The 18,659-nt window shown below is 36.9% G+C and overlaps 1 protein-coding gene across 1 annotated transcript; it reads right to left on the bottom strand.

Moving 5' to 3' along the window:
- Positions 1–15,908: 15,908 nt before the first annotated feature.
- LOC131609278 (putative kinase-like protein TMKL1) lies at positions 15,909–18,654 on the bottom strand. The gene is made up of 2 exons (XM_058880974.1): positions 17,063–18,654; positions 15,909–16,753 (listed from the first exon to the last, which is right to left on the bottom strand). Exons 1-2 carry the CDS (start codon positions 18,477–18,479, stop codon positions 16,113–16,115), a joined length of 2,058 nt encoding a protein of 685 aa, XP_058736957.1. The 5' UTR covers positions 18,480–18,654; the 3' UTR covers positions 15,909–16,112.
- Positions 18,655–18,659: the final 5 nt, after the last annotated feature.

Here is an 18,659-nt window from a genome sequence, read left to right on the forward strand (position 1 = left end):
GCGAGACCATTGCATTCTTTGTTCATTTCTCAACACTGATCGGGGAAGATGAAATGTAAACCACCTAGCCAGTAGTGGTATACAGCACATGAGAGTTCCTCGTTTCTTCATGGTACGAGTGTGTAGAGAATGTAGAATGTCTCCCAGCAATGTTGGTACCCCGGGTTACGGATTAGGAAAAGGTTGATGATGTGTACACTTATGAACTGGTCGGGATTTGGGAATAAAACCAACCCATAGATCAAAAGTGCCATAACTTCCTCAAAAGCTGGATAACTTTTGTTTTCTAGCAGTAGTCGAGCCTTTTCCAACAAGAACTTGGTAAGCAAACCCTTAACTCCACTCTTTGTTTCCCAATTGGACTCGATTTCTGATTTCCGCAGATGTAAAGCAGCAGCAATGAATTCAGGTTTTGGAATCCTTTCTAAACCAGTGAAAGGTAATTGATTTCGAACAGGCAATCCCATTAGTTCAGAGAATTCTTCCAAAATGGGTACCAACTGGTAATCAGGAAAGGTAAAGCAATGATGTTCAGGGTCAAAGAACTGGAACAGGACCCGTATCATGTCTTCTTCAAATTTTGAGGTAACCAAATGGAGTAGGTGACCATGCCTTTCAGTGAATTGAACATTCCTGGGGAATTCTGACACTAAGTCTTTTAGTTCAGATGGTACCGTTGAGATGTTGATTCGGATGTAATCTTTGGTGGCGGGAGCCATTACCTGCAAAAACAAAGGTAAACTCTTTGATCCTTGAAGTGTTTGGTGCAAAAATGATATGCTTATGATGCAAACATGTGGCACACAAAAACAAATCAAACAATAGCCTTAGGTTTAAAGGCTTGCATGGAGCTGATAGGTGATACCCTCCCCACTGAAGTTGAGTTGGTTAAAACCTGTCCTAGAATAGTATTCGGGTTCTATGATCCTTGGAAGTAACATCTCAATACGGCGCTCGAGCGGCCGATCAAAATATTCCTCGAGGATAACTAACTTCGATCAATTTCAAAGCTAGCAACTTAATAGGCCACAAGTCAAGTTCAACTAAAAAGGTTCTAAGACAAATTAGTGTTTAATGACATTTCGGAAGTCTAATATACTCCTTGATCGTTTTCAAGGGACATCAGTATAAACCAAAGTATCGCACTAACGATGACTACCAGATCAACCGTATCGGTACATGCCGTACAGTTTCCTTGGTCTATTGTCATATACTTAAGGTATCTCGAGATTCGGGTTAGAATCTTTCACACAAGCAAAAATACCCAAACAAACCTTTGAAAAATAGAGCAATCAAGTCAATCAATTGAAAACATCGAAGTGATCTATTCTCTTAAGGTAACCCCTTTTGAAAACATTTTGTTTTTGAAAGTATGTCCCTAGCAGAGTCGCCAGTTCTGTGGACCTCCGTTTTTTAATCCCGGGCCATACCTCTGTTCTGTAGAGATACGTGAACTGACTCTTTTTTATCGCTTAATGCTTTCGCATTTTGAAAATTCACAGAGTCGCCACCGACCTTTTATTTTATCCAATTAAGGAAAGGTTTATAAAAGAAACAGAAAAAAGACCTTTAAGAAATTCTGGGTAAGGGGGTAGGTTATACAAAGGGAAGGTGTTAGCACCCTTTGTATCCATGGTTATCCATGGGCTCTTAAGTTTGCTTAGCTCACTTGTTTTTCGATCACTTTTCAATTGCTTTAGAATGCTCATATGTGGTTTCAAATACTTTTGTAAATTGAATTTTGTAATGATTCGTGTGTGGATGTATACAAAATGCTTGTTTATCTTTCGAAAGATGTTTTGAAAAGAACGTTAACTTTGTAATAATCCGTGTTTGGATGTATACAAAGTATTGTCTTTTTTGAAAGTTTTGTTTTGAAAAACAACAGTGTATGAGAATTTTGTTTGTTTTGATTTGAGCCAGCAAACTAGGAGGTCTACCTTGAGTTGTAAGGTCTTTATCCTATTTCCTTTAAAAATCTATCCTTTCACCGGATATAAACAAAAGGTTCGATTTTGTACTCGAAACAGTAGAATTTTGACTTTGATTTTGAAAAGAACGAGAAGGGATTACCTTAAGAGGTGCAAGTGTGATTGTGTTTGTATTCAGATATTTTATCTTTGAAGTTAGTGATCTAACGGTTCAATTTTATCTTTGACATACACGCAGTTTATATTTGCTGGAAATTAAAATGCGGAAATGTAAAGTGCGGAAAGTAAATCTACGCTATTACATCGATTGTGCAGGAAATGTAAACTAGCCTATTTACATGAATTTGACATCCTATACATTTATCTAGGAATTTAAATTGCAAGAAAAATAAAAGGCATGTTTTTGGATTTTTTTATGATTGGTTTTAATTATAATTAATGCATGATTAATTAAATTAAAATGAAGAAAAAAGATGAAAATAGATTTAAACCTAGAAATTAAGTTTAAAATATGTACAAAATATTTATCAATTAATTTTAAAACAAAACTAATTTTTTTGGAATTTTTGGAATTGATTTGAAATTGATTAAGCTAATTAATACATAATTATACAAATAATTACACAAATAATTAAAACTTAAAGTGAAAATTATCCTAAATATGTACAAAATTAGTTTATAATATATAAACAATATTTAACATAAAGAATAATTTTTTTATGATTTTTTGATTGGTTAGAATAATTAAAAAGCAAATATATAAATATATACTAATTAATTATGCAAAATATTGAAATTTTGAAGAAAAATAAAATATTTTTATTTCAGAAAATAATATATTATTTTAGTAGTCTAAAAATATTTTTTGTGTTTTGTGATTGGTTGATTTTAATTAAAATGCAAAATATAGAGATTATTAATTAAAACATGCAGGGGGGTGTATTAAATGAATCTGAAAAAAGAACTGAGTTTAGTTCAAGAGATGCTTTTGGGCTTAAAACCAAGGGGTGTGGATAGTGATACGTGTTAGGCCCAGTCCAATTTTTTTTCAGATTTTAAGTGAGTGGGACCCACGTTGCTTGTGTGGATCAATCTGATTGGTGAAAGGGAGAGTTGATTTGCTGACCAGCTAACCACGAAGCTCCAAAACGCCACGCATGCTTTGACTGGGCCAAGGAAAAGTCAGAGAGCCGGAGAGACGCCGGAGCCCTAGCTCCGGTCATCTTCTCCGGTGATACACACCTTCAGACCTGCAAAAAAAAGTTAAATAAATACCAAAGGAGGACCCTACCCCCCTAAATTGAGGTCTGGGAATCCATTGGTGAGGTTAGTTTGGACTAAAAGTTCATGGATTTTGAGTTTCGAAGAAACTAAGCTCCACGGCCCAAAAATGGTGAATGATGAATTAGGGACTTAGAGCTTCATGTGACACGTCCAATCTCCTCTAAATGGTGTCAGAGACGAATTAGAGTGATTATATTATATTAACACAAGCACTAATATGGAAAACGAAAGCTTGTACATGTATGTTCATGGAAAACACTATGCACATGTTACGACTCTCATGGGACCACACAAAGAGTTTATTCTTACTCTATATGATCTCAGAAGATGATTGAAAGTGTTTGTTTGTATTGATATTGATTGGAAATATGAAATTGAAAATTACAAAGTTTGGAAATTTTTGTGAGAATTATGAGGTTTCTATGCTATGCTTTGCTATAATTTCGTGGTGTGTTGGCTCCCCTTTGTTGCTGAAATATGCTTGCCTATTTATAAGCCATGAGGTGCTTAAAATTGAAGCTAAAAGCATTGATTGCTTTTGTTGAAATTTTGACCTTTTTAGCTTAAGAATCAAGCAACCCTTGCTTAATTTTTCCACACCTCTTGCCATAGACCTTCCTTGTATCTCATGCTGCAGAATTGGAGTGATTATTTGATGAGTCATGCTTGGAAAATAAGCTACCCATTATTCTTCCATTTTCCTTTTTAAATTTAATCTTATATGTGATAAAATTAAATCAAAAATGGATAAAAATGATGTGGGCTTTGTCTTGGTCGTGGGAGGCCCATTATATTATGGAAATGATGTTTGAACCATGAAAACTTGGCCCCATTTGGAAAAAATGCATTTTTGAGCAATGTTGGTTTTATGCATTTTCCCAAAATTTAGCCAACTTCAACAAGGTGTAAATCCTTCAATTTTTGTCATATGAAGGAGATCTTGCACTTTTTGGAAACCTCAAAGAGTCCTCTAACCAATGTCTTTGGTCTCATGTCAAAATGATTTTTGATGCTCCTTGTGTGTCCTTTTGAAAAAAGTGTTTTTTTGTTGACTTTGAAAATGACCTGTAATGTCTTTGATCATATTTTTCAAATGGTGAATCCAATGACCATGGGATCAATGGCATTTGAAAGATAATTGAATTTCCTTCAAAATAAGCTTTGGTTTGAATTTTTTGGATGAAGGATGAGAGAGTTATGATCAGTCAAAGTTGAGTTGACTTTTCAGGTAAAAACCCTAATTTTGAATCTTAGGGTTTTGTTGATTTTTGATCTTTCCTTGATGAATTATGATCATCCAATGATCAAATGATGAATCCTTTGACAAAATATGGACTTTGACAAAAAATTTCATTTTTGACTGCCTGTTGACTTTTTTGGTCAAACGGGTCGTCTGTTGACTGTTTGAGCTGCTGACGGTGCGTCTGAGTGAATTGAAGTTTGAAAATTTGTATGATGGTACTTTGAGATATATGGATGTGTATGAAATCCATTTGAACTCTCAAAAACTTGTTTCTCCTGTAAAAACAAGAAAACCCTAGTCAGGGACTGTTTATGTAGGAGATAGTTAAGCGTACCTGATTTTTGTGCAGTGTTGAGTCTTTGCTAATCGCGTGATATTCAGAAGACTTCTAGAACAAAAATCTTGGAATTTTGAATTGTGAAAGATTGATTTGATTGATGGTACAAAACACTGAGAATTGTACTGCCAGCAGTTTGGCTGTCAACTGACTGTTCAGGTATTGACGTAGCAGTTAGAGTGAAAAATCAACAGTCAAAGTTAATTTTCTTTTTTGTTGTTTTTTGTTTTATGTTTTATGTGAAAAATGAAAGTTTATTTACATGACTTGTTAAAAAAACACAGACATAATAAATAACTAATATTTACTGTATGCGGGCAAAATTACCGATAATAACCCTGAAAATCATTTAATGCACAGAAAAATGAATATTTGACTGGCAGAAAACACATAAAATATTATCTGAGTAATTAAGCAATATTATGACAAATAGTACAACATTTAATACTGACAGTACAAATATTACATACTATATTGAACAGCACGACGAATAAACGGTACATTTAAGAAATAAGAAATACTGCAAATTTTAAGAATGACGATTAATGACCCATGCTATGAACAATAACATGTAGATGATTGGGAGTGCAACCATTGCAGGTCCACACTCTTCAGGACTATGCAGGCAGAAGAAAGTCATGATCACCGTAGCAATGGTGATGACTGTAAGAGACAGTGTCTCTATCCACTTTGCCATTCTTGTCAGGGAAGAAGAAAGGATGGATTATGAAGTGGAAATTTGAGAGATGAATTAGAATTTGATGTGAGATTTTTATGAAAAAATGAGAGGTATTTATAGAGTGGAAAGAAGGATAGAGACGTTGGGGAATGATGTGACTCCGTACAAAAGGAAAATTTGAGTGGAAGTAAGATTTGAAAGAAAGTGGAGATAGTGTTGGGAAAAAGAGAGATTTGATTTTTGAAAAAGAGATTTGAAAAGATTTTTGAAAATAATGGAATATAGTACAAAAATTAGTGGGAAACAAAAGATAATAATAATCTACTTGTTACCAGTACAGTCTGAGTTTCCTGATTCTGCGCCTGCAAAAAGATTTAAATCTGTACCAATTGTGTCAGTACTATTTATCTGTAAATAAATAAATAGCATGTGTGAAGTAATAAACAGTATTTGGCGTTTGCGTAAGAATAAATTCAACTGCAAGCCAAATTACTGTATAAGAAAAATTCTAAAAACTAAGTATTTCATATGTCAGGATATTTGTTGAAATAAAAATCCATGATTATATGAGACTCTTAATCTTCAGATTGGAGTTTTCTTGAAAAAAAGATGCGGGCAAATTTTGGGGTATAACAAAAGGGCTATCCTTACCATTTAGGGTAGGTAGTCCTATTGATTGGCTATGCGGGACAATCGAAGGATCATCGGAGGTCGTTAAAGGCAACAAGTAGTGGTACCTTTAGCAAATTCGAAGGGACAATCATCTTTTCGTAGGGAACAGTTCGAGGGACAAGATCATGTATTCGTAGGCAACATCGAGGGACCATGATCTTTAATGATTTTTTGTTTATCGAGGGACATTTGCTATTTGATAACTCTATATTCGAGGGACACGAACTTGTTTATTCGTAAGGCAACCAAGAGGGGCGTACCATAGACACTACGCCAAATTTAAGCTGTAGCAGCGCAGCTACTAAAGCGCTTTTAGCAAAAGCGCTCTCGTAGGGCTCGCTAAAAACAAAATTAATAAACAAGGAAAAATGATGCAAAAAAAGCGCTCTGGTAGGGGGAGTTATGAGAGCGCTTTTAAAAAGCGCTCTGGTAGGGGGGGTATGAGAGCGCTTTTAAAAAGCGCTCTGGTAGGGGGGTTATGAAAGCGCTTTTAAAAGCGCTCTTATAGGGTGGGTGCTACAAAAGCGCTTTTGGGATAAAAGCGCTCTGGTAAGGGGTGTTATTAAAGCGCTTTTGAAAAGCGCTCTGGTAGCCCATTTAAAAAATTATATATTTTACAAACACACGCGTTTTGTTTCAGATCTTTCTTCTTCCTTCGTTGCCCCGCCGTCCTCTCTCCGAAACCCTAGCAACCTCCGCCGTTCTTCTTCCTTTCAGATCCAAAACACACGAGTTTATGGTGAGTTGAGGTTCGTGTTGTTGCTGAGTTCGGTTTCGATTCTGAATCTACAAACCAAAACCGGGTGAGACCTTTCTGAGTTTATTTCTTATTATTCTCTCTTCCTCTCTCAAATTTCTGAAGGGTTTGTTTGATTAGGAAAGTGATGAACAAATGTTTGGGTTTGATGAATGTTTGTCTGGTTATGTTTGATGATGATTTGTGAATGGTTTTGTTTATGATGAATGGTTTGCGTGTATGAGAAAGATGAACAATTAGGGTTTTGGTTAGTGTTTGCGGCTGTGTATTGTGATTGTTGTTGGATGAATATGAACAATGTATTTACAGTTTCTGGAGAGGTTTTTCGAAGATGATGAACAGAATTTTTTTTAGGGTTTTTGGTTGTTGGCTCTACGGCTCTACGGCTGATTTTTTTTAGGGTTTTTGGTTGTTGGCTCAATTGACTTGTTCTTTTATCAAAAACTATTTTTATATGCATGTGGTTGTTAATTGATTTCTTATAAATTGGTTTCTGTTCTGGTATAGCACTATTTTTATTAACTATTTTGTCTTTTGTTCGGAGATGAGGAAATTTTTGGTTGATAGAGAAAATATTGAGAATGTGAATGTTGTGTAAATAATCACGTTTTTCTATTGTAGGTTGAGCTTCAAACAGTGGATGGACTGGTAAAGGATAGAACACAATGTGCCCCTGCCGATTATGTTCCACAGAATAAGAATCAAGTAATGTACCCCGAAGTCTTCTGTGGCAGGATCGTTCGGGGTACAGTTATTTGATTCATATTCTGTGACACAATACAACATAGCTCAGGTGACTACTGGTTCTCCACTAAAGCATCAATACAACATAGCTCCAGATAATACATGAAGCGTACATTGGTTGCATAAGAACTCGGAAGTTGTTTCCCATTTAGTTGTTTTGGTTTAGAAATATGTGAATTGGTTTAGTTGTTTTGGTTTAGAAATATGTATATATGTATTTTGATTTACATTAATGGTATATAATATAATACTTTTTTGTATATAATCGATATCGATTTTAATGGTATATATCGATTTGAAATGATAAATTATAGGTTCATGAAAAAATACTGCCAAAAAATAGTAAATTACAGGTTCTAAAATATTGCTGCCAAAAGTGCAGGTTTAGAAATAATAAAAAGCATAAAAAAAAAACGCAACATACGAAAGCGCTTTTGAAAAAAACGCTCTTATAGGGGTGCCTACCAGAGCGCTTTTTCTTGAAAAGCGCTCTTAAAGGGGGGCCTACAAGAGCGCTTTTTCCAGAAAAGCGCTCTTATAGGGGGGCCTACCAGAGCGCTTTTAAAAGCGCTTTCGTAGCCTATGCCAGCGCTGGCTTTGGCAGCGCTTTAAAGCGCTGTTAAAGGCCAAAAAAAGCGCTTTTAAAAGCCTTGCGCGTTGTAGTGAGAGGTGCAAGTGTGCAAAGTGGGTTAATTTCAAATATGTTATCTTGAATTAAAGTTTACTAACGTTCAGTTGATTAGTCTTACCATACACGCCTAGTTACTAACAGTTGGATATATACAGAAAATTAAAGTGCGAAAATTAAATCCTACACTATTACATGGCTTTGGGGCAGTTACATAATAGGAGGTGCGGAAAAGTAAGTTTACCTAAGCTATTACATCCCATGAACAATTACATTATTAGTAAAAACTATGCGAGAAAAGAATTAAACAACGTTATTACAAGAAAACTTGAATTAAAGCGGACATAAAACGATTAAATGGACAAGAAATATTAAGTAGCTCGTAAGTGTCCATAAAAATATCCAAGAGCCTCAAGCGTGGTAATACCGGAGTTGAATTGAAGGTGACGGTGTTGGCCGCGGATTCCACGGCAGCTACGGGTGAGTGGTTGCGGCGAGAAGTTTCACCGTCGGATCCGTGAGCTTCCAGTGGTGGTGGGCCTCGTCGCGAGTTTTGTCGGAGACACGTGGATCTACGACTTCTTTTCCGCTGCTTCTTCATTCCTGTAAAAACTTTCATGGCATTATCATGGATATTTTTGTTGATTTTTTTGTTGGTAAGATTTGGTGTGAATCTATGGAAATAGGTGATTGTTTATGTTTTGGAGTTGTGAAGGTTTAGTGTGGGTGAATCTTTTGTGTAGTATTGAAGTTGTATTGAAATGGTGGTAATGTGAATGGTTTTCTGTTAGTGTTGTGATGTCATGATTTGTGAGCACCCACACCTTGTGCTTGTGAGTGGCATATGTTTGTGTTAGAAATTGGTAGGTCTCTTAAATGTGAATGTGAAAACTATTTACAGAAACCTCGAATGTGAATGTTAGGCAAATAAAGGTTTTTCACAAGAATGAAACAAGGTTTTATTTGGTAAAAAATGTGTATGCACCGTAAATGTTTATGGAGTTAGGCCTTTTATCAATTAATCATCTATTAACAAGAAAATAATTTTAAAAATAAATACCATAAAAAAATATTCATCACATGGTTAAAAGAGTAAACAAATTAAAAATAAATTGGGAGACCTCATATGAAAATCATCGGCTAAAAACAATTAAAAAAAAGGTTTTTGAAAGAGTATGCAAAAAAAAGTTTTATGAAATTATGAATGAGAGAGTTAGAACTTGTGAGAAAATATTGGTGATTGTTGATGGAGGAAAGTTTCAAGAAGCTGTTGATGAAAAATGTTAGAAAGAAGTGCTCTATTGCAAGCCTTTCATCCTTACCAATTGTGCTATATTATTTATTTGAAATAAAAAGCCAATTGAAAGTATATGAAACATCGGCCAACATTGTCTATTTATTAAAATATAAGCAATTTAAGAGTAAACTACTATATTTTAAAATAGACTTTAAATTGAAATATTTATAAAAATAGGATATCAATGTTGTGAGATATTGGATCGAACTCTAGTATTGTCGAAGGGTAACTTCTTGGTTCGACAGTTCGACAGAGTTAAGCATGAAGTCGAAGGATTGTTCACATGTTGGTGTCGAAGTGTGCATGTTGTAGTCGAAGATGGGTCTAGCATGCAGATGTCGAAGATGATAGAGTTGTTAGCATGTTAAATTAGGTTTTAGTGTTTAAACCCTAATTTGTTAAGTTAGCTTGTTTATTAAGTTGGCTTGTGTAATGGGCCTTGCTGAAAAAGCCCATTAGTTAGTATGTTAGGTTTTATTATAAATAGCATACTAGTCTCTCATCATTGCTAAGCTGCAAATCCTAATTTAGGGTGAGAGAGGTTATTTGTTATTCTTGTAAACTTGTAATCTTGTTTTAAGAGAAAGTAAAAGAATAGCAGTTATAACCAATTCTTGTGTTCTTATTCTCTTCCCTAATTCCCTATTATACTTTGTTATTGGTATCGTTTTTCACAACAAATTGGTGCGGTGAGCGTGGAGAAGATGCCTTCAACAAAGTATGAGATTGAAAAGTTCACCGGAGTAAATGATTTCGGTCTGTGGCGCTTGAAGATGAAAGCCCTACTGGTTCAGCAGGGTTGTTTGGAAGCGTTGAAGGGAGAGGCAGCCATGAATGCAAAATTGACGGCAGCGGAGAAGACAAATATGATCGAGAAAGCACACAGCGCAATTTTGTTGAGCCTTGGTGATAAGGTTCTCCGGCAGGTATCAAAGGAGACGACGGCATCAGGGTTATGGGTGAAACTTGAAAGTTTGTATATGACCAAATCACTGGTAAATCGACTCTACCTGAAGCAAGCTTTGTATTCATTCAAGATGATTGAAGACAAAGTATTGGCTGAGCAGTTGGATATGTTCAACAAGCTGATTCTTGATCTTGAAAATATTGATGTGAAGATCGATGATGAAGATCAAGCGCTGTTACTATTGTGTTCTTTGCCTCGATCACATGCTCACTTCAAAGAAACTCTCTTGTATGGAAGGGAGTCCCTGACGTTTGAAGAAGTTCAATCAGCCTTGTACTCTAAGGACTTGAATGAACGAAAGGAGCATAAAACTTCGACTGTTGGCGAAGGTTTGGCCGTTAAAGGAAAACTCTTACGAAAGGATGGTAAGTTCGACAAGAAGAAAGGCAAAAGCCAGTCGAAGACTTACAGTGGCGAAGCATCTGGCATTCGATGCTACCATTGTAAGAAGGAGGGTCACACAAGAAAGGTGTGCCCTGAACGCTTGAAATATCATGGAGGTAAGGATAATGGCAACGCTGCCATTGTTCAAGATGATTTCGAATCATCTGATGTTCTTGTGGTTTCAAGCAGTGACTCTAAGAAGGAGTGGATTATGGATTCAGGTTGCACTTGGCACATGACTCCAAACAAAGACTTGTTCGAGGAATTATGTGATCAAGATAGTGGATCAGTATTGCTGGGAAACAACAAGGCTTGCAAGATTGCAGGTGTTGGATCTGTGAGATTCAAGCTCCATGATGAGTCAATAAGGTTGTTGACTGAAGTCAGGTATGTTCCTGATTTGAAGAGAAATCTGCTTTCTCTTGGTGAATTCGACAAGAAAGGATATGTTTTCCAAGGAGAGAAAAGTATCCTAAGAGTCATGAAGGGTTCGAAGGAAGTCTTGAGAGGCGTGAAGAAACAAGGCTTGTATACCCTTGAGGCTGAAGTTGTAAGTGGTTCGACAAATGTTGCATCCACGAAACCTTTGTCGAAAACAGAAATCTGGCACATGAGATTGGGCCATGTCAGTGAAAGGGGTCTGGTCGAATTAGGGAAACAAAATCTGCTTGGTGGAGACAAAATCGAAAAGCTGAAGTTTTGTGAACCCTGTGTACTTGGAAAATCTTGCAGAGTGAAGTTCAACAAAGGCAAACAAAGAACACATGGATCCCTTGATTACATCCATGCTGATCTTTGGGGGCCTGCAAGGTGTCCATCACATTCAGGAGCAAGGTATTTTCTATCCATAGTAGATGATTATTCCAGAAAATTATGGGTATTCATCTAGAAGACTAAGGATGAAACTTTTGAGAATTTCAAAAGTTGGAAGACTCTGGTTGAAAATCAGACTGGCAGAAAGGTCAAGAGGTTGAGAACCGACAATGGCCTTGAATTTTGCAATGAGGCATTCGACAGTTTTTGTGCTGCCTCTGGTATTGCAAGGCATAGAACTACTGCAGGTACTCCACAGCAAAATGGTTTGGCTGAAAGGTTTAATCGAACTATTTTGGAGAGAGTCAGATGCATGTTGACTAGTGCGGGGTTAACAAAGGTGTTCTGGGCTGAGGCTGTTTCGACAGCAACATATCTGATAAACAGATGTCCTTCGACAGCGTTAGATATGAAGACACCTGAAGAAGTTTGGTCGGGACATCCACCAGATCTCGACAAACTGAGAGTATTTGGCTGCGTAGCCTATGCTCACATTAGGCAAGACAAGGTCGAACCTATAGCTCTGAAATGCATGTTCATGGGATACCCTGAAGGAGTCAAAGCTTATAGGCTATGGTGCCTAGAGCCAGGTCACAGGAGGTGTATCACCAGTCGAGATGTAGTTTTCAATGAAGCTGAAATGGCTTTTAAGAAAACTGATGATGTTGGTCGAAGTACAGAAACATCTGACGTAGAGCTGGAACAGGTAGAGATTCCTGTTGAGGTGGAGCATGTTGATGCTGAATTGCATATCCCAGATGAAGTCGAAGAAGAAGCAGAAGATGCTGAAGTTGAGGAAACTGACGATGACTACCTATTGTCGAGAGATAGGTCGAGAAGAGTCATCAAGCCACCTCAAAGACTTGGATATGCAGATCTTATAGCTTATGCCTTAATCTCTGCAAGTGAGGTTCTAGACGAAGAACCTAGAGACTATAAGGAAGTTATGAGGAGTCGAAATAAGACTGAATGGCTGAAGGCCATGGATGATGAGATAAAATCTCTTCATGATAATCATACCTGGGAACTGATCAAGAAACCTGCTGGGGCAAGGTTAGTCAGCTGTAAATGGATTTTCAAAGTTAAGGAAGGAATTGAAGGAGTGACGTCGAAAAGATACAAGGCAAGGTTAGTTGCAAGGGGTTTCACTCAGAAAGAAGGTGTCGACTTCAATGATGTGTTTTCTCCTGTTGTGAAGCATAGGTCCATTCGAATGTTGCTTGCCATGGTGGCACAGTTCGATCTTGAACTGGAACAAATGGATGTGAAGACTGCGTTCTTGTATGGTGATTTAGATGAAACGATCCTGATGAGGCAACCTGAAGGGTATGTCGAAAAGGGGAAGGAAGATTATGTGTGCGAGTTAAAGAGATCTTTGTATGGGCTGAAACAATCTCCTCGACAGTGGAATAGGAGATTCGACAAGTTCATGGCACGCATAAGTTTCATTAGAAGTCAGTTCGACCACTGCGTTTACTTCAGATTTCGATCTGGTAATTCATTTGTTATTTTGTTGCTTTATGTGGATGATATTCTCATAGCAAGCAACAATGTTGAAGATGTGACGAGGGTGAAGGCTGAACTCAATAAGGAGTTCGATATGAAGGATCTGGGAGCTGCTTCCAGGATTCTTGGAATTGACATTCGAAGATATAGAAAGAAGTCGAAGTTATGCTTATCTCAAAAGGCATATCTACGGAAGATTCTTGAAAAGTTTGGTATGTTGAATTCGAAGCCAGTTGTGACTCCAACAAACCCTCAATTCAAGCTGAGTATTGATCAGTGTCCCAGTACTGATGTCGAAAGAGCCTATATGAATAACATTCCGTATGCTAATATAGTTGGTTCTTTGATGTATGCTATGGTTTGTACTAGACCCGACATAGCTTACGCAGTCAGTCTTGTAAGCAGGTACATGGCGAATCCTGGAAAGGCTCACTGGCAAGCATTGAAGTGGATTTTAAGGTACATAAATGGGTCTCTGAATAGAGTCCTAATTTATGGTGGAGCCTTGGGTGAAGATAGTAAAGCAGTAATAGAAGGATATGTCGACTCTGATTATGCAGGTTGTATGGATTCCAGAAAATCTATTTCTGGATATGTTTTCACTATGTTTGGCACTGCAATTAGTTGGAAAGCAACACTTCAGAAGGTTGTTGCTCTATCAACCACTGAAGCGGAGTATATTGCCCTAACTGAAGCTGTGAAAGAAGCATTGTGGCTTGAAGGTTTTGCGAAGGAGCTAAAACTTCAAGGTCGAGGTATCACTGTTAAATGTGATAGTCAAAGTGCAATACACCTGTCGAAGAATTCAGCCTATCATGAGCGAACTAAGCACATTGATGTGAGGCTGCATTTCGTCAGAGGAGTAATCGAGCGTGGAGAAGTCCAAGTGCTGAAGGTTTCGACTGAAGACAATGCTGCTGATATGATCACCAAGACATTGCCGAGTTGCAAGTTTTTCCACTGTATGCAGTTGATAAAGCTGCATGAAGAAAGCTAGTTTGTTCCTTGACGTTGTAGAGTTAGGTCCAAGGTGGAGATTTGTAAGATATTGGATCGAACTCTAGTATTGTCGAAGGGTAGCTTCTTGGTTCGACAGTTCGACAGAGTTAAGCATGAAGTCGAAGGATTGTTCACATGTTGGTGTCGAAGTGTGCATGCTGTAGTCGAAGATGGGTCTAGCATGCAGATGTCGAAGATGCTAGAGTTGTTAGCATGTTAAATTAGGTTTTAGTGTTTAAACCCTAATTTGTTAAGTTAGCTTGTTTATTAAGTTGGCTTGTGTAATGGGCCTTGCTGAAAAAGCCCATTAGTTAGTATGTTAGGTTTTATTATAAATAGCATACTAGTCTCTCATCATTGCTAAGCTGCAAATCCTAATTTAGGGTGAGAGAGGTTATTTGTTATTCTTGTAAACTTGTAATCTTGTTTTAAGAGAAAGTAAAAGAATAGCAGTTATAACCAATTCTTGTGTTCTTATTCTCTTCCCTAATTCCCTATTATACTTTGTTATTGGTATCGTTTTCAACAAATGTAAATGAACCATAAATTTTTATAAAACCCAATTTTTGAAATAGCTTCGAAATTTTTGAAAAGTGTGAGTAAATTTTGGAGTATAGCATTATCCACACTTTATCTGTCCATAAAATGTCCCCTAGATACTAAAAAAATAGGAATAGTGAAGGAAGACTTGAAGGCCGCCAAAAAATATTATCAAAATAGTTTGAGAATTAAAAAAATGACTAAGGTGACTTCATTAAAGCCAACGCTCTTAGCGTTAACTTTGTGCTAATTAAACAAATTCAAATTAAGTGACATTATGAAATTTTAATTTTCCTTTGAGACATCTAAAAGTAAATATTATGTCTTTAAAATTGTACCATAACTCCCATTATTCGTCTTTTACTAATAGTTATGTAATGTTTGTAATTCAGTTGGAACTATTATTTGTTAAATTTAACATTTGTGATTTTTTTAATTACTACCTATAATATTTTTAAATTATGAAAATTTATTTTTAAAATATATAAAATTTAAGATCGTTTTGCTTTTTTTAAACAATAATCAAAGTTTGAATTTTTAAAACATTTTATGTAATTTTAAAAACAAATATAATACAAATGCATGGTCAAACTCATGCGTAGATAAGAATATTATATATATATATATATATATATATATATATATATATATATATATATATATATATATATATATATATATATATATATATATATGCATAATTTTTTATTTATTAGTCTACTATGAGAACTTGAAAATGATTGGACAACATGAATTAATGGTTATCACAGTGTTCTTTCGATGCTGTGAATGAGTGGTTGACATGTAAGATTAGTATTTCAATATTAAGTCATTAAAAATATGAATCATAGTGTTTTGCCTCTGTTTATAGGAGAGTTGATCTCCAACCGAATGCGTGTGAGGTGGCATGGAACACAGAATTAATCTAACATTCGAGTCTTGCAAAAAGATTACCTGTATATGCAACAAGAAGAGGTTTATCTGCCCTACACTTATGTTACAGAATATTGCGTATATTTGGGCCTTTGCCCCTTTTATACCTCTGTGGGCAGACCAAAACATATATAAATGGTGAAAAGCTAATAAAGTTGTAAAATGAAATAGAAAGGATAAAAAGTTGAGTTTTTCAAATAAAAACAGAAAGAGAGATAACTTATAACTACCTAACTGCATAGAGTTATAGAGTAAAAAAGAAAGAAAATAAGTTACAACATACTAATCTATTAGATTATAATGCATTTACTCTTACATTCATATGACAAAAAATAAAACACAACTTAAAGTAAGAAAAATCCAAATAGTGTTGAATTAAAACAAGTTAAATTCAAAGCTCAAAATGGTGTAATACTTCCACTTCTTGTCTCAGTTGGACTGTATAAAGCAGACCTGTTCCTTGGTCTATTCTCCTCCAACTGCCTCACAACTTCCTCCATGCTCGGTCTAACCGACGCCACCGGTGCACAGCATCCCATCGCCAGCTTCAACGCCTGAACCAGCCCGTCTTCCATTGGACTTCTTATCCCTTTCAAGAGCTCCACGTCGAAAACCTCCATTGTAGTTTCCTCCAAGACAGCTACTTTCACCATTGAAGGTAAATCTATATACTCGCCGCTTCTTCCGTTCTTACCAGGCTTCCTACCGATTAAGATCTCAAGAAGTAGTATACCGAAGGCGTAGACGTCGGTCCTTGAGTTGCATTTCTTCATTCTTTGAAGCTCTGGTGCCTTGTACCCGTCTGTTTTCGCGAGTGCCACCATTTCATCTGCTATGGAAGGTATCATTAGTTTGTCGAGCGCGAAGTCAGTGATCCTGGCAACGAAGAAGTCGTCTACTAGCACGTTCTTGGATCTTACGTTTGCGTGAGTTATGGGAACATCGAGTCCCGTATGAAGATATGCTAGTCCTCTTGCTATACCTAATGCAATCTTGTGTCGCCTTGCCCAGTTTAGCACTGGTTTTCCTGCTTTAATTTCTGTAGAAAATAAAAAATACAACATCATGATCAATCGCAATCGTGTTGCGACGCAGAGACATTACATTAATCGCAACATGATTTATTGTTCAACTCACTTTAATTTCAAGTGAATCTCAACATAAACCTCTTCACCTCCAACTTACTTTTAACTAAAATCAATTTTACGAAACCAATTGATTCAAAATCAAGTTTTATCATCGCAGAATCAAACAAGCGCGAAATGCTATGTACGTAATCGTGTAATTGAAACATAAAAAGCAATAAAAGAAAAAAATGCATTAAGAAAGGGTTAAGTATTCAACAAACCATGCAAAAGTTCATGAAGAGTTCTGAGAGGCAAATAGTCATAAATAAGCAGCTTCTCCCCTCTTTTCCCTTGATAGAAAGCTCTCAAAGGAATCAAATTCTCATGTCGAATTTTCCCCAACTGTTTAATAACCGCCAAACACGAACTCCTATCCTTGCAAGTCCCTTCCCTCAACAACCTCAACGCAATCGTCCCACCATCCGCAAGCTTAGCCTTATAAGCAGTTCCATAACACGTCTTCTCCATCACTTGCCCCGTCGCATTCAACACATCATCAAGTGTCAAATTCTCACCACCAGCAAACAACATAAGCTTCCCTTCACCATTTCCACCAACCGAACCACCACCACCACCACCGCCGTTCTCTTCGTCCTCTTCATCATCATTCAACTCATCCTCACTCTCTCCGCTCCCCTTTTTCTTCTTGTTTTGCATATAACCAATCAACAAAGAAGCCAAAACAACAGCACCTGTCATAAGACTAATAACAATCCCTGCAACAGCACCAGAACTCAATGAAGAATTCTTATCACAACTTCCCAAAGGTGGACCACACAAATCAGGACTATTCCCTTCAAAACAGTCCACACCGAATTTCGATTCCCCGAAAACCGGAACAACCCCACTAAAATTATTATGAGAAAGATTCAATTTTTCCAACCTAAGTCCAACCAAACCATTAGAAATTGCACCACTAAACATATTACTCCCTAAATCAAGCTGTTTAAGGGCACCAAATTTAGTAACAAAATCAGGAAAATCACCGGAAAATCTATTCCCACCCAAATCAAGAAACTGCAAAACCTTACAAGATGAATCAGGTAATGCAGGTTCTGAAACAGACCCAGATAATGAATTTCCATGAACCTTAAGAGAAACAAGCTTATCACACAAGTTCCACACAGAAGGTGGAAGGTCACCAACCAAAAGGTTATCACTCAAATCAATATCAGAGAGTGAAGAGGCGTAACCAAGCTCAAGAGGAATGGTTCCACTCAAGGAATTGATGTTAAGGTAAAGACTCTGCAGCATAGGAAACTGGCCAAGCTCTCTGGGGAGAGAGCCGGAGAGATTTGCGGAGGGGAGTTGAAGAGACAGCAAGTGGAGAAAAGGGTCTTTGGAGAAGGAAAGATTGTTCCATTGTGGTGAAGAGAGGTCAGTACATGAGAGAGATGAACCGTTGGTGAAGACCCATTTGAGGCCTCGCCATTGACAGAGAGGAGTTGAGGTGTTCCATGAGGAGAGGAGGAGGTTCTCTGTGGTGCCTTGGAGGGAGGGTTTGATTTTGAATAGGATGAGTTGAACATCAGAGGATGTGGTTGGAGGAAGTGTGGATTTTGTTGAGGCTTTGGTGAGGAAACAGGAGAGGAAAAGGAAGGGAATGTAGAGAGAGATAAGGGGTTTGAGAAATGCCATGAGAGAGAGAAGGGAAAGTGAAGTGGTGTTTGAAGAAAGTGTGAAGAAGAGAGAAAGAGAGGTTTTCTTTACTGGGAAAGCTGACACAGTGTTGACTATGAGTGGAAGGAGGAACAAGGTTTCTCAAGTGTGTTCCACTTTGTTCATTCAAGGGTTATGATTGGGTTATACTATGATTCA

Source organism: Vicia villosa, linkage group LG6 (assembly GCF_029867415.1).
Source record: "Vicia villosa cultivar HV-30 ecotype Madison, WI linkage group LG6, Vvil1.0, whole genome shotgun sequence".
Lineage (NCBI taxonomy): Eukaryota > Viridiplantae > Streptophyta > Magnoliopsida > Fabales > Fabaceae > Vicia > Vicia villosa.

Coding starts and splice junctions, on each gene's coding strand:
- LOC131609278 (XM_058880974.1), bottom strand. CDS start 18,479: ATGGCATTTCTCAAACCCCTTATCTCTCTCTACATTCCCTTCCTTTTC. Junction 16,754..17,062: donor TCTTCATGAACTTTTGCATG/GTTTGTTGAATA, acceptor TATTTTCTACAG/AAATTAAAGCAGGAAAACCA.